The sequence below is a fragment of the Miscanthus floridulus genome, chromosome 7 (genome assembly GCF_019320115.1).
Source record: "Miscanthus floridulus cultivar M001 chromosome 7, ASM1932011v1, whole genome shotgun sequence".
NCBI lineage: Eukaryota > Viridiplantae > Streptophyta > Magnoliopsida > Poales > Poaceae > Miscanthus > Miscanthus floridulus.
The window spans coordinates 92727137-92743641 of record NC_089586.1 but is presented as its reverse complement, the minus strand read 5'-3'; the positions used below and the strand labels follow the sequence as shown (position 1 = coordinate 92743641).

Genomic DNA, 16505 nt, shown 5'->3' with positions numbered 1-16505 from the left:
GGTTCTCTTCTGCCTCAGCAGTGGCACAAATATGTGGTTGCTTCACTGAGGTAATCTTCCATTTGCCTGCCTTCGTCTTCCTAGCACATACTCTCCAACCACACTGTTGTTCTTCACAAGCAACAGTGTACCTCTTCTCCTTGAATGAATTGATGACCCTAAAAGGTTGGTTGTGTACAATGGAGTACTCTTGCAACCATGTTTTCAACTCATCCATGGTAGCAAACAATATGCCCTTCCGTATGATGAGGCAACCGCTAACATCAGGCACTGTTGTATCACTTAGCCCACCATCAGCTACTGCCCTGTGACCATGGCTAAGGTCCTCGAAATCATCAACTAGTGGATCTCTCCAAGGCAAGACCCTAGACAATATATCTATTTCCCTAAAATTGAGACGACCAACAGGGCGATCGTCATCAGAGTCTTCGACTATCTCCTCTACGAAGGATTCATCATCTCCAGCTATCTCCATGTCAAAACGGTTCGTAGCCCTAGCATCACCAAAGTCTTCTTCACCACTAAGATCATCTTCGTCGCTAAGCTCATCCTCAATAGAAAAGTCTCCGCTAGCGTCGTCCAAACCTTCTTCTGCATCACCAAATACATAATCATCATCCTCTTCATCACTATCAAGATTGCCCTCACCATCGGCAACCGCATTCTCCTCCTTATCTCCACCGTAGCCTAGTTGTGTGACAAGTATTTCTTCTTCAGACAAAGGACCATAACCTATGTGAGCGGAAGAAAATGGGCATGCTTCAAAGTTATCATTTCCTAAGCCGGACTCCTTACTTACTACTAAATCTAAAGATCGTACTTCTGAGGTCAATACAACTGCCTTGTAATCATTCCATTCAGACTCGCTTGTAATTTTGAGCAATCGCTTGATCCGAGGACCCTTCGATGACCCAACATCTATGACACCTTCAAACTGAACATGCACGTCTCCTTCATTCCAGCCTAACTTAACCTTCACTCGCTCCACTAACTGGGTCAAAGATGGTGTTTCAGAAAAAATCAACAACTCCTCACACATGTCCAGAAATTCCAAACTATCATCTCTTGTCCTAACAATACGGCCTCCATGATGCAACCTCACTAATTTATCCATCTACAACCATCACACAACAAGTAGTGTCACATATCAATATATCATGCGAGTTTCAATCCAATAAGTAGAAACTAAAATATATCATTTCATCTTTTTCAACCCCAACAACATAATCATTTCTAGTCTTAAAAAATTGAAATCTAATGACCAACAAATAACTAAAATACATACTAACCCTAATGACCAACAAATAACTAACCCTAATGACACCTACAATAAACAAAGAACCCTAATGACCAAAATAACTAGAAACCAAACTAACCTAACATGTTCAGCACATAAAACAGTTAAACAACAATGCACTCAATCAACCTAAGCCATATATTTTGCAAATGCAAATACACATATACCAAAACACCATACACCCATGATTCCACATGATTAGAGACAATGCAAGCACATCTACGCAGATAGATTGGAGGAGGGGAGGGACCATTACCTCGAGGAAGCTTCGGGAGACGAGATCCTGGCACCTAGGGTCGCTTTTGGGGGCTAGGGTTTCGTGGGGGCGTGGGGGAGAAGAACAGAGAGGAGAGCCGGCGGTTTCAGAATGGAGGGAGGAAGAAGAAGGGGGCCGCGGCGTGGCTTCAAGGGTCCAGACCTTGGCATTGAGTCGGCCGCGCCGAGTCTGGTGGCTCGGCGTTAAGTGACACCATGCCGAGCTATTGGGCCACGAAGCATTGTTGGGCCGCCTGGCCCACGCGCCGGATGGTGGCAATAGCTCGGCTTGTAGTCTCACAGCGCTGAGATTCGGCCTATGGCGTTGGCTGACACAACGCCGACGTGTCGGACCCCATGCGCCACCGTGTCGCCGTCGACCGGGGTCGTCCGTGACGTGGCAAGACCTCGGCGTCGTGTCAGTCGACGCCGACCCTCATACCTTGGCATCATGTTCTAAGACGCCTAAAAATGGTCTATTTTCAGCAAACGTTTTGGCATAGGTCTTTTTGTAAAAAATGTTTTCAAAAGGGACCAAAATACAAAAATTTCACACGTCCAGACCTGAGCCGTCCAAACCACCGGTCTCGAGGGAACGACGGGCTCCATCAGAACGGTTTGGAGCCGGCACCGCGCACGGGCCATAACAGCCCCGCTGTGGGGGATAATGGCCCCGTTCGCTGGTCTGAAACTTGGCTGAAAAACACTGTTCCGGCTGGTTTGTTGTGAGAGAAAACACTGTAGCGGCTGAAACTGGCTGAATCTCCAGAGGAGAACCAACCGGCTGGTTCGCTGGAACCAGACCAGCGAACAAGACCAATATCTAAATCAGTTCTTTATAATTTTTTTCGTTTCATTCCGGTCCCAATTAATGTAAAATTACACACACTCACCTCTCTAAACTTGCATTAATGCATTATCCTTGTCTCCCTCCTCTCCGCACCACCCTTCCCTCGCCCTGCCCGCTACACACGCACACCTCGCTCGCATGGCTACTCAGCGCTGCACCACGCTCACTCTGCCACCCCGTTCTTTGCACGCACGCAATGCCGCACTCACGCTGCCACGCTAAAGACATGTGTTGTGCTTACGCCTGCCCATACTGTCGCAACACTTGCCCTACCACACCAAGGTATCTCTCTCTCTCTCTCACACGGTGGTGTAGGCAGGCACGTTCGCGTGAGATGAACTCATTGTCACAAGAGCCGAGGAAGGCCGGGAGATGGAGAACATGAGAGTCTGCATTGCGGAGGAGAGGGAAAGACTACGACGGGGCGAGTATGAGCATGATATCGAGAGCTTAGTAGGGGGCAGCATCGGTAACGATAGGGGCTACCATGGTGCAGCGTGGTATGATCGTGCAGGTGAGTGGGCATATGCAGCATGACGGGGTGACTACGGCGTGATATGAGAGTGGGAGGGATGAGGTGGACCGGAATGATACAATAATAAAGGTCTAGGGCTCAAGCTTGTAATTTGCAAGTAGATAAGAATTCAGAATAAGTTTAGGCAGCCGAGTGTGCAATTTACAGGTACTACGATATAAATGAGAACTCGTGACAAGTGTAGGGATGTGGATATGCAATTTATTTGTATCGAGACCAGAATGAAAACCCGCAGCAAGTTTAAGGACCGCCAATAAAGTTTACTCTTTCTAAAATTACTAGAAAGCAGCGCGGCCTTGCCGCGTGGTCCCGTGTGGTGCTTGCATCATGAAGCTAATAATTATATTGCAATTAGTATTACTTAGCTTCTGTGGAGAATAAATAGCAGTAGTACAATATAATTATACAGATCAGTAGAGTTGATGTTGATCGTTGCCATTGCAGAGGATAATAGCTGGAGCCTCATTTTTTTCAATTAAGAACTATGCATGACACACCCATCATTGTGAAATTAAGAATTGATTAGTATTAGGTATAATCAGTCACATATATCAAAGAGCATATAAGCGTGAGCAAATATTTTAGTGCATACCTTTCACAGTCCTTTTTCTCTGAAGTCTGAAGTTGATATTTATTTAAATCTGAAATAAAAATACAAGGCGTAGAATTATTACCTTTGAGTCATAATTTCAAAGGAAGATAGAAATTGTTTTCGAGATGACAATCCACACATTCACCGCAATCAAAACTACAGCAGTGGCAGTGTTGTCTAAGATTGACAGACTGTTCGTTTAGCTGTGGCTTGTCGTAAACGATCGTAAATTTTCAGCCGGAGCAGTATTTTTCTCTCACACAGACCAGCCAGTAGTACTTCTTCACGAACCAGCAACGATATGAACCTGCCAACCGAACAGGCTGTCACACTCTAGCACTGTATTAAGATCTGAAGCTTTTAAAACAAAGTAAAAAATTTAACTACACAGATTAGCCAAATCATTTACAGAAGGAGATAGTAGCACAGCTAAAATCCAAATTACGAGAAGTCGATGAGTTGAGAAAGTTACGTGGAGAGCTTTAGCAATCAGCACAAAATATAGCAGAACAAAGATGGATGTATAGTAGACTTGCATTTTTTTTGCCTGCCTTATAGTTCAAAGTCAAAGATGTTGCAATGGAAGAGAATGTCTGAAATAGTATATAAAGCAAATATTATATGCTGTTTGAGTTTAAATTCAAAGCTTTGAGCAGAGCCAAACATGACTGCATTTAAATTGCTCAAGTAAAACATGTTTTTTTCAATGATATGACTCATTTTTCTCTGTTTTGATTTGTTTTGAATGGACATGAACTCACTGCTTGGGCTCCTAGCCTGTTAGGTACTTTACATGATGATAACCTATTTAAGACTGATGGAAAGCATCTCTGCAAATTAATAAAGTACATGTAATTCCACAAAAAGTAGGAGTTGAGAAGTATATGATTGTGTGAGGTACTTGGGCTAGCAACAGATATTTGAGTAGCTAGTCTTGCCGATTTCATATGTTTTTGAAACTCGATTACTCCATCGATAGTGAGCGAGAGTTGACATCTATTATAAACATCTTTGGTGAAATGAGGTTTGTCAGATAATTCTTCAGATTTGAGTGCAGCCGAGGATTGCCCTTGCCTTGATAGTAATATAGATAAGAATAGGAAGGAATTCAACAGCCCCAGATAATGTTCGATCATTTGACATTGATATGCTGAGAAGCAAGTTGTTGATTACTTGACAACAGCTCATGATGTATAGAAGCGTCTCGTGTTGTGCTTTGAAGGTATTAATCGTCTGCAACTCTTTCACTGCAAGCTAGAGTGTCATGTGCAGAAAAATAATGGTCATAGTTACAATGAGCTTTGGATGTATCACTGGAATGATTTCTTTCATGGGAATTTTGGATAATTTAAAAAATTGGATATTACATGATTAAAACCAGCAACTCTTGGATATGCAGTATAATGACAACATAATTGATAATAACAGAAAAAATAGAGCTGAGTACTTGATAGTTGACACCTTTTCTTTCAATATTGAAGCTAGCAAATGTATCAACGTATGGAGCTTCATTTCAATCAAACATATATTGATGTGGCATACATTGATTACTCCCATCCTTACAACTTATGACAACTGAAATTGCGTTGTAAATGTTTGAAGCTCAGAATGAATTACCAGCCACGATGCCTCCTTTTGCAGGACCTAATCTTCTCCGAGATCTCCATGGCGGTAGGCTCCGCTGGCCAGCTAGGGATCACCGAGAATGGCCGAAAGAAATTTTTACTGTGAAGCAAAATATGCACTCTCATCTCTTGCTCCGCAATTGTGAGACTATATTGTACTTAAAGCTTGAATAGAGGACAGGGTTAGCTGCGTAGATTGCTTTCTCCAATTATTTCATCCTGGTAGTAAAAGGTCCTAGAGCAACTTTGATGTCAGCTTGTAAGTTAGTGCACATGTAAAGAACTGCATATATATATGCTAGATGGTTGAGTTTACAGAGATTAGTACTGTTTTGTAAGAGGGCCGGGGTGCTATGTTGTAAACCAATATTATGAAAATTTGTAAAGTGGCTGGGTTTTACATATTCTGTAATGACTAATGCATTTAAAATAAGACTACAGAAGTACATCTGACATAGAAGATCATCACAGAACCAGAGATAATAAAAAGAGAAACTTGGAGGTCAATTGCAGCATAGCTACCTTTGTATGTTAGCAACATTCTTAAGAAAAATAACCATGTTAATGACTTGTTAATTAACTGTACAAAAAGATCCATGTAATTCATTTCATGGCCAATCAGCCAACAGACATCCATGGAGTAGTCAAAGCCAATGTAATTCATACATTCCCTTGCATTTCGCCTTATATCTTAATCCCATTCATATAGCAACAGGGCTTGGAACATTGTGAATGTAGTAGGTTACAGTATATACAGGCAAGGCAACAGAAGGGGAATAGATTTTTGAGCTAGAAACATTGTGAATGAGTGAATCCCTTTTGCGGGATGGCAAACGAGCGAAGCCAAAGTTTCATAATGGCAAAATTCCAATTATCTCGATGATATGATATTGGTTCCCTCCCTTTGATCATTGTGATTACCATGCCAGGCAGTCAAGAATCGAGGTTCCAACCAAACACCCAACAGGCCAACAGGTAAACTCCGGGCAGCTGCAAATCCAGGCAAAAGTAGTCCAGATTCTCGTCCAAACAAGTCCTTAGTCTTTTGGTTTATGTGCATGTTTATATCTACATTATGCAAATGAAAAAAATAGATATTCAAATATGAATCTACGTAAACTATCTGATTTATATTACGTCATGTTTGATACAGCTCTAGGTGGCTTTGGTCCTAGCTCCTTCATTAATGTAGCATAAAACTATTTTTTCTTTTCAAAATAAATTAGGAGTGTGTGAAAATATTATTTTTGGTTTTAGTGGCCTTAGCTCTGACAAGACGCGGATCTATTTGGAGCCATGTCATTATTATCTATAACTAATAATAAAGAGGTAAAATTTCTCTCCACCTATTTTTGGTCCGACCATCTATTAACTAATTTTGTGAATGTGGAAAACAACCTATAGCATTTCTCTTTATGGCCCTGTTCGCTTGTCTTATAAGCCATACTATTTCTACGAACGAACCGTCTTTTTCTCTCAAAATAAATCAGCGAACAGGGCCTATATAACTAGGAATCCTAATACAATTAGATCTCTCCGATTTTGGATGAACGGGAATCTTAATCCAAACAAAATAACATAATAATATAGACAACTAAAAATCTTAATCCAATTAGATCTCTCCAACTCCGAATAACCGAAATAGATTTAGATAAAATAAAATGAATTGGAACACAAGACTTATTCTTATAACTGCATAAGTTGCATGTCGCTAGTATTAAAAAAAATTCGGATCCACCCGCAATCCCGCTGGTTTCACGCGTGCGTCCCTGCCATTTCTCCGTGCCCCCACTTGCAGAGTTGGGGGAGCTGCGACGAGCCACCCAAAAGAAAAGCTACAGCGCCGGGACCCAGCCACGGCCACGGGGGAACGAGCTCTCGAGGCTCGAGGGAAAGAGCCCCCCAAAGGCCCAAACCCCTCCTCTTCTTCCTCCCTTCCATTCGGGTTCGGGTCGCGTCCAGAGGCTGGCAGGCAGCCATCCCTCGCGGGCAACCTCCTCTCTCCTCCCCATCGGATCCAGCGCCGCGCGGATCCGCAAGGCAATCAATCAATGGCCTCTTCCCCGGCGGAAGCCGAGGCGGAGGCGGGGGCACCGGCCCCGCCCGAGCATGCGGCGGCGGAGGCGAAGGAGAAGGGCAAGCGGGGCGGGGTGCTGGGGAGGGTGTGGCGGGCGCTCTTCGGCGGCCGCGAGGACTTCGAGAAGCGGCTGCAGTACCTGTCCAAGGAGGAGGCCGCCGTGCACGCGTGGATGCGCCGGCGGACGCAGTTCTCGCGCCGCGCCGTGCGGAACCTCATCGTGCTCTCCGTCCTCTTCGAGGTCTGCGCGTGTTTTCCTTCCCCCCCCCTGCTCCTCTTGTTTTTTTTTTTTTTTGTATTTCCCTCCCCCACCCTGATTTGAGATGGTCTGGTGATGCGGCTGGCGGTTTTGCTCGTCTTTGGATTCGTGGTTGTTCGATTTGTTATCGCGGAGGAGACTTTGCTCGTAGTATGGGATGGTGTTTGTTACGCGTGTTCCGGTAATCGAGTCCAAAGGCACTGTCTGCTGCATACGGTGATTTGTTGCTCTGATTCTTCAGGTTAGCTTATAAGGGCGCGGGAGAGGAACAACAAAAAAGATGACTTAAAAATGTGGATGTCATGCCTCTCTTTTATTTCGACCAAGGGTAAAAGGGCAGCCACTTTACTGGAAGGCATTAGATATCATACGGACTATATCCGAGTTATGATGCATGTATGGTCTTTCTGTGCTGCAGTATGTTATGTTTACCAGTGACTTAAAGAGCAGTTTCTCACATCATATGAAGATTCATGCCTAGCATCACTGGTGAATACGATAACTCTGTTGTTAATCGATTTTGTATTAATCGTTCCATTGTAATGGGAATGAACTGTTCTTTCAACTTCCAGCGTTTAGAGTGAAATCTTTGTGCTGGAAAATAGATACAGGGATGTGTACTGTGATTTCTTCTCAGGATTGCATGTTCAGAAATCCAGTTCTGTTCATTATTTTCCTTTGTAATTTTTGGTTACCAGTAACCATATATTTCCTATGGCAGTGTTCTCAAGGCAATGCCTAGGTGACAAGGCATACTCAAGGCACTACAGGATGCCATACCGCCTTAAGAACATTGGTCTATACTAAATTTTTTGAAGTTCACAGAAAAAAAAATCTTATTCAGTTCATCAGTCGTGCAAAGGTCAGCCATGTACTACTTATTCACGGAGGAAGCTAGTATATCTGTATGTGTTCATTTGCATAGGTAGGTGATACATTGGAAGCAAGCATGTCAAGGATGCAATAGCCAGGGTTTTGAATATCTGAAAATGAATGCCGCTGCTTTTCTGTCAAACTGAGAAAGTCCCTTTTGGGTTCATCACTGTTTTGCTTTTCATTATGCTCCTTTAGTTATGTGAATCATTGTTCTTTTTTGGGGGGATAATAAAGTTATGGTATTTGCATTATGAATATATGTTACCATGTTTTTTTAGGATTTCATAGAGTTCTGAAACTTCATTGGTGATGAAATACTAAAATAGATGCTCATCCACATGATACTTATCTCTTCTACTCTTATGATATTTTTTTCCTTTTTGGTTGTTGATTCACTGTATATGATGCAATGCAATTTACCTTTCGTGTTGAACCTTCACTCCTTCAGTGACTTAATTTTCGCTGCATATCCCTAGCTTGTAGTTTCTACTGGTTTGATTGTTCAGTCATGTTCTCAGGTGTTGGCTGTTGTTTATGCCATCATGATGACAAGAGATGAGGATCTAACTTGGCAAATGAGGGCAATGCGAGTGCTGCCTATGTTCATTCTTCCTGCTGTATCCTCTGTCATATATTCAGCAGTTGTTAACTTCACAAGGATGCGTAAGTACCCAGAAAGCCCTGTTAGGAAACACTGTTTCTTGTATATCTTGTAGAACATACCAGTTTTTGTATTTCTTTTCTTCTGTGTAATTTTATAAGAGGTTCTATATTTCCTTTTGTTTTCTCACCTATAAAATCTGCATGGTCTGTAGTAAAAATTGCTGGTGATTTTATTCAGAGTTCATACTATGTGGCTCCTGAATATATTGTTTACAACACAAAGCTTGTATTTTGTTTTGAATGCTGCTCAATTTCCCCTTCTTATGTATCAACATTTTGAAACTTGTCACTAGTCAAATTGGGAATTTCATCAGTAGAAATCATGAGAAAGTAGATTGATGTCCCAGTTATGCTGACGGTTCGCATTTTCCCTCCAAAACAACCTTAAAACCTGCCTTAAAACTAGCTTTATGAGAAATCTGAAAACAAACTTCAGAACTGTTCTTGTGCTACTATACCTACTTGGTTAAAAAGCCTTGGTAATGCCCCTCGTTCCTCTGGGTGTATGACTGGATACATTTACATGGTTATCTGCACTGTATAGTGTATACTTGTCACAACCTCTGTATCTGTCCACAAAATGATCTTGAATTGCTGTTTGTTTGCTCCTATTTATATCTGTTCGCAGTTGAGCGGAAAGACCAGAAGACCCTTGAAAAATTGAGGGCTGAGAGGAAAGCCAAGATTGATGAGCTTAAAGAGAGAACAAATTATTATCTTATCCAACAGCTTATTCAGGCAAGTGGGCAAATTGCTATTACTCAATGAACATAAATTCACTAGTTGCTGTTATCAAATTTTATCATGTCTCTTGCCACACCAATACTGAACTGTGATATGTACCATTAATCACGCATGTGCAGAAATATGATCTTGATCCAGCCGCAAAGGCTGCAGCAGCTTCAGTTTTGGCATCTAAGCTTGGGGAGGAGACTGGCTTAAAATTTCATGTTGGAGAAGAACCAAAGCTGGATGCTGCAGTGGCTAGAAGCAATGATGTTGAGATAGTACCGTCAGATGGTTTGAGAAACAGGAAGCAACCCAGTGCAAGAGGAAGCAGGACTGGGAGCCCTGCTGCTCATACACCAGCACAGGGAACTGAATCTAATCTACCTGCTAGTTCTGGCCTGGAAACTGCACCAGTTCCAATGGTGGTAGAGCATCATCAAGGCTCAGGGGCTAGTGATGGTGGTGGATGGATTGGAAAGATTGCTGCCTTACTTGTGGGGGAGGACCCATCACAGTCTTATGCTTTGATATGTGGCAACTGCCATACGCATAATGGTGCGTATTATAGACCAAGCTCTTTTGATATGTTTCACATACCATACCTAAATATTGGATTCATTACCCAATAATACTAATATTTGCAGGCTTGGCCCGAAAGGAAGATTACCCACATGTTACTTACTACTGCCCACATTGTCATGCATTAAACACATCAAAGCAGTCCATGGGGCAATACTCAGGCTCCAACTCAGGCCGGTCAACCCCTGTTGTCCTGGCTGATGGATTATCCACTTCCAGTTCAGTACAAGAGACTGAATTGAGTAACCTGACGACATTGCAGGAGCTACCTGAGGAAGGAAACGCAGAGAAGCAAGAAGTGGAGGCAAGTTGATGGTTCATATAACTTCTATTGTTGATGTGTGTGGAACTAGTTCATCTTTAGACGTATATCGTCATGTATTCAACTGGTGGAGCCACAGATTTATCACTGTTGTAAATTGGAAATAGTGACTGATATGATCCTCAAACATAGCACGCGAAAAGAAGAAATGGTGTACATCCTTGAGTGGATGAATTTTTGTTTGTCAATAGAGCGCGAAGTCTTCCTGCTGCGTGGCAAGATGAGGCTGAAAAGCTATATGACGTTCAGACAAGATGGTGGTGTAGGATATAACATAAGATCATTGCTTCATTTTCTATTTCTACCATTTTTATATGCACGCGCTTATTCAGGGAACAGGAACGTGGAGAATTTTTTGCGTTTGTCTTGACCTTCGGTCTTTCCTTTGTTGTTTGTTACCTTACACCTTGCAGTTGCAGCATTTCGTACACAGTTTTCTTACGATGTTGAAACCGTACTTTTCATTTGGCGTTGCTTGATGTGTTCTTTGTTCTTTACCGCACCTTTTTGGCTGCTTGCAAACAAATGCAGCACAAAAAGAAACGGCTTTTCCACTTTCTCCAAAACTAAAAGTAAAAGAAAACTTCTTTTCCACTTTGCCTTAATGTACCACTGAATCGAGCCCAACTTGTCCCAGAGCGCTATAAAACATACATATGCATAGCTGATTGTTTTGGTGCACATCATTAATTCTATGCTTATTCAGCTGAAATTTCCAGGACCAATCGATGTGCATGTGTATGTAAACTTGTCACTACAGATTTAGCAATACTCCATCCATTTCAAATTATAAGACGTTTTGGTTTTTTTAGATAGATAACTTTGTCATGCATTTAGATATATGCTATGCGTCTTTCGCAATAAAAGATATATACTATGTATAGATACACAGTATAATCAATGTATTATCCTATAATTTGGATCGGATAGAGTAATAACTAAATTGATCCAAAAGATTCTGCTCAATACTCAGATGTGTAACAGTATAATAAAATCATCCCGGTCCTAGATGCCACAACACAAACATAAAACTACCAATTGCAGTACGAGATCAATCATCACACATGAGGACCTACCATTTAGCCCTCCACAGCGTTACTATTGTGGTATTATCATCAGGTAACTCTTCCCTCCAGTTCTGGATGAGAGGTTACTCCCCGGGACCAATCTTGCAACTCATTTAAGTCAAAGCAATTTGGATCATAATTCGCTCTATCTAGATGCACCCTTAGTCCGCGCATAGTCACGAACATTGCAGGTAACTAGTGAACTATAAGAGAAACAAAAGTATAGCCCGCCGTATCGTGTTTTCAGAACTAAATAGTGATCTCCCTTTTGTTTTACAAGGATCTGCTTCACGATGGCCTAGCTGTGTCCAGTAGTCATCAGCCTAGTTGACCGCGACGCGACACACAATTTTCTCGAACCAACCTCCCAACGCGCATTGCCTGCCTTCGTCAATCCTTATGCTGTCGTCACCGTGAAGTCTCATGTGCTCATCACCCTGGAGATGAAAACCTCAAATTACAAGTGGGTTTTATTCAAGTACACATCGACAGCTTCGCTCATGCGCCCCGATAATTTATATTGGGAGCAGATAAACTGCCACATCCGCAGCTAGTTGTTTGGCTTGGATATGATGCTAAGAGTGTAGTCGACCTCAACCTCGCCGTGGAACCGGATAAGAATGCTCACGAGCTATGGCCACTATTGTAGATCTATGTGAGACCAACAAGGAGTCGCACACGATCTTCCTAAGTCATGAGTTTTCACTCTATGACTTAGGGAGACCTCTCCGTATTTGTTTGTCAACTGATTGGAACGGTTAGGTTCCAATGGAGACCTTATATATACTCCATCTCACAATTGTGTTGGAGAGTCTTGGAGTCCATTGAAACCTAAGGAAGCTAGAACAAGTGTAGAACACTTCATCCACCGATGCTTTAGTGGTTTTGCCAGAAGTGTGGTTCTGTGGTGGTTTGTCGTGTTGTTGTTCATTTGCTAAGGTGTTTTTTCCTACTAGATATATGCTGTGGTCATGATTTTTTTTACCGAACCTCAGTAATCGGACGTCGACGCGTGAGCTCTAAAAAATTCGTATTGGAACTAGCTAGAACATGGACGTGTGATGTTCGAGTGGAAGATGATTCGTATCGGGCACGGAAACATAAGTAGGGATTGAGACTTGGTATCATGAGTCTTTTTATTTGGTGTAGAGATATACCAATTTATTGTTGTACTTTGCTTCTTCCCCGTTGAATGTTAATACATGCCTAGCAAATTATATGAGCCCTTTTACGGTACTTGAAATTGCCTCGCGTTGCCTCCCATTACCTCCATAAAATATTAATTATCATCATAAAGGGTATGTTGATCATTTCACGTGCCTATCACTACTCGCCGCGCCCCCTCCCCGATCCGCGCCCGACGCCGTCGTCCCGACTCGCCCTCGCACTCGGCATCGCCCGACGCCCCGACCCTGCACGCGCTGTCGCGTTCACCAAAGCCGCCACCGCCGCCGCTGCCCTCGCATGGCGCCGCGTCGGCCTTCCATCGCCTGCACTGCCCTGCTCTTACCCTAGCGACCGCTGCCCTGCTCTCTCCCTCCCTCTAGCCGCCGCCGGAGCCTCGTCGCGACGGCGGCCCAGCCGCACCGCTGCCCTCGCCCCCAGTGCGAGGGCCGCGGTGGTCGCCTCCGTCGCCGCCTTCGTCGAGTCCGCCGGATTCCCACGCGCCCTCGCCGCCCTCCAGTCCGAGGCCAGCCTCGAGGTACCAACTCTCCTGTAATCCGATCACATGATTACATTACTCTGTTTCTGGTGTTCAGAATATATTTTAAGGTTCCGTTCCGTGATGCTCTGTTTTCTTTCTGTGCTACTATGAGCGTTTCTGGTTTCTCCACCGTGGTCGATGGTACAGTAATCGTCAATTATCATTTTTTAGTGTGGTATATATTGTTCTTGCAATTTTCGATGTCTGCCCGCTGATTCGTGCTCATTACATAGATTAGACTACTATGTATAGTTTTCTGTTTCTGATAAATCATTATGTAGATTAGACTACTATGTATAGTTTTCTGTTTCTGATGAATCCATGTCTAGCGTTGTAGATGAGATGAGTGGTCCTGGTTTGTGAACTGAGGTTTGGATTCAGAAGTGGAGGATCTCTCTGCATGTCAATATCCATTCACCGATTTTGATGCGTTAGACCTATAGTGGTAGATTGTTAAGAGGGCGCCCTTTGTGCTATTACTGCTTAATGTACTCTCTTGTAAGTAGTGATACATGTTGTCACTTTGCCTTTGTTTAGGGGAACGTATCTAGTGCAAATCAACCACCCCGTGCAACCTTGGAAACTACGAATCTAGGTCACAAGATGCCAATTCAATGGACAGGATTAAAGGTGAGATTTTGCGCTTAAGCCCCCCCACCAGCGGGCCATTTTTTCAATACCCCCTGCCCCCTCTAACCCTGTCCATTGGATTAGCATCTTGTGGCCCAGATTCACAGTTTCCAAGGTTGCACGGGGTGGTTGGTTTGCACCAGATATGTTCCCTTTGTTTAGAGAGTAATCTGCTAGTTTCCCTTTTGTTTTTTGCTTGCCTTTTAAGTGAGTAGTCTTCTTTGGCAGTAGCTCAGCATCCTTCAGGTTCTCATTACTTTATCATTTGTTGAGTGTTCCTAGAAAGCTCTTAGATTTGACGGCGGCCCAGCCGCGCCGCTGCCCCCGCCCCCAGCGCGAGGGCCGCGGTGGTCGCCTCCGTCGCCGCCTTCGTCAAATCCGCCGGATTCCCGCGCGCCCTCGCCGCCCTCCAGTCCGAGGCCAGCCTCGAGGTACCAACTCCCCTGTAATCCGATCACATGATGAAACCTCGAATCAATTTGGTTTGTGTTCATTCTGATTCCAAAATTGTTTTGGTGTTAATCTGCATAGTTTTCATATGCCTCTTTGCGGTGGCTGCTTCTTTTAATTAGGTCTATCTGCAATTTCACATATATCATTTTGTTTGAGTGACCTTGTGGTAAACTGTTCTGAAATAATTATCAGACTATCAAAATATCTGTATCGTTTGAGAGAAATAGGATCAAAGTAGGATCTTGCTTCTTTTGGATAATTCTGACATGTCAAGCTCATGCGGCAAGGAATGCTCCACTGTCTTCTTTGACATGTGATCGAAGTAGGACTAGTAGTTAGCTTTTATATTTAGGAGATGAGTGGTATTTGCATATATTAATATTGCAACCATATCAACAATTTCAATACATAATCAAACATTTCTTAGATTTAAACGTAGAACATGCAAATCAATTATTCATCTGGGATATCTGGCATGGGAAATGCATGTTGGTAATAATGGCGCATTTTGGTTAAAACATTAAGCAACTGAAAAGGACCTGCCTCAAATGGTACCAACCAATCTTAAGCAGCAACTTTCAGTTGACAAAGACTGTAGTGGTTTGAGTGTCTCTGAACCACAGAAAATCAATTATTGGCTTATGAGCCACCAATAATATCATCCATACACTTCAGCATAAGTACTGTTCCCCCACAGCATATCCATGGTCTCACCAGCTTTGGATTGTTGTTTAGTCAAAAATCAAAACATGACCTTTGTTATTTTTAAATCTTTGCTTTTTTATATTAATAATAAGAAGAAAGGGAGTCGAAGAAGAGTATAAGACTTATACAAGCCCATTGGGGCAGGGTTTAATACATGGACCATGCCAAGTAAACAAAAAGGAAAACGACCACCAACATATACATGCAAATGCCACTGCTGTATTAGCTTCCATACTCCACAAGATGGTCTCATCCCTTGTATCTTGCATAATGACATTGAAATTAGGAGAGGTCACCTCACAGAAGCATCCATTACTGTGCTTCCATAACCACCAAGCGACCAAAATTACTAATGAGTTGAAGCCTTTGCAGTAGGGTCCTTTTGCAGTATTGCTTTACACTTACCACGAAGGTTGAAGCCACCACTCAGTCTGGCCGTGGTGTTTGTTTCTGAAATGTGAAATGATACCAAGGTCTTCTTGAAACTGAAAATCCCTGTTCTTTATCACTACAGTACGTTTGAAATCTGAAACCGCATGCTTAATTCTTTCTATAGGGGATTATCCTATGCTTCCCGATAAAATCAACCAAATAGCATTGTGATGCAATTACTTTTGTGTGGAAAAATGCGATCGGACTTCTCAACCCAGTCATCTGGCAGTTAACTTCGGTCTTTTGTTCATGTAAAGCTTCACTAGTCATCCGCACAGACCTTCACTAGTCCTGAAAAATGGGATAGATGCATTGGCTCTTTTATATGATCCATTATATTTCAGGTGTGCAATCATGAATTCTGCCCTGACGACGGCCGATGCAATAAGTATCTGTGCCACAACTGCAAGAACAATGTCTCTCCGTGCCTAAATCCTGTCGGTGGCATCGACGACCTGTTGGCGTGGTGCTGCAACTGCTGGAGCCATGAGATCCGTAGATGCTTGAATGGGTGTCAGGACTGGAGTGATGATGAGGACGTGTCAGACCACCATGTATCTTCTTGCACGGCTCCATGTAATTTGTACTACACAACCCACTTCATTTGACATGTATTATTTTTGGCATGTATTATTTTTGACAGATTCCATACTTACACGATGACACAGCCCTTAATTGAAAATCAATCTTACTGAGTATGGGCTGTCAATAGACAAAAGAAGGTCGGTGCCATGAAAAAACAGCCTCGAGCACCAAGGAAAGATGATAGACGACATGTCTAAGATTGTCGGGGATCTCAGAAGGAAGGTCGAAGCCAACCTTGGCAAGATTTAAAAACCATGCCAATATATTGT

General features: G+C 42.9%; 1 protein-coding gene across 1 annotated transcript; it reads left to right on the top strand.

The window, feature by feature from the left end:
- Positions 1-6990: 6990 nt before the first annotated feature.
- Positions 6991-11100, top strand: LOC136463831 (uncharacterized protein At2g24330-like). Its single transcript, XM_066462816.1, has 5 exons — positions 6991-7472; positions 8885-9029; positions 9658-9767; positions 9893-10313; positions 10403-11100. The coding sequence occupies exons 1-5, from the start codon at positions 7206-7208 to the stop codon at positions 10648-10650; spliced, it is 1191 nt and encodes a 396-aa protein (XP_066318913.1). The 5' UTR covers positions 6991-7205; the 3' UTR covers positions 10651-11100.
- The last annotated feature ends 5405 nt before the right edge of the window (positions 11101-16505 follow it).

Bases quoted from the DNA above. Each gene is read 5' to 3' on its own strand.
- LOC136463831 (XM_066462816.1), top strand. From the start codon at position 7,206: ATGGCCTCTTCCCCGGCGGAAGCCGAGGCGGAGGCGGGGGCACCGGCC. The intron at 7,473-8,884 runs GTCTGCGCGTGT...TCATGTTCTCAG, and splicing joins TGCTCTCCGTCCTCTTCGAG to GTGTTGGCTGTTGTTTATGC. The intron at 9,768-9,892 runs GCAAGTGGGCAA...ACGCATGTGCAG, and splicing joins TTATCCAACAGCTTATTCAG to AAATATGATCTTGATCCAGC.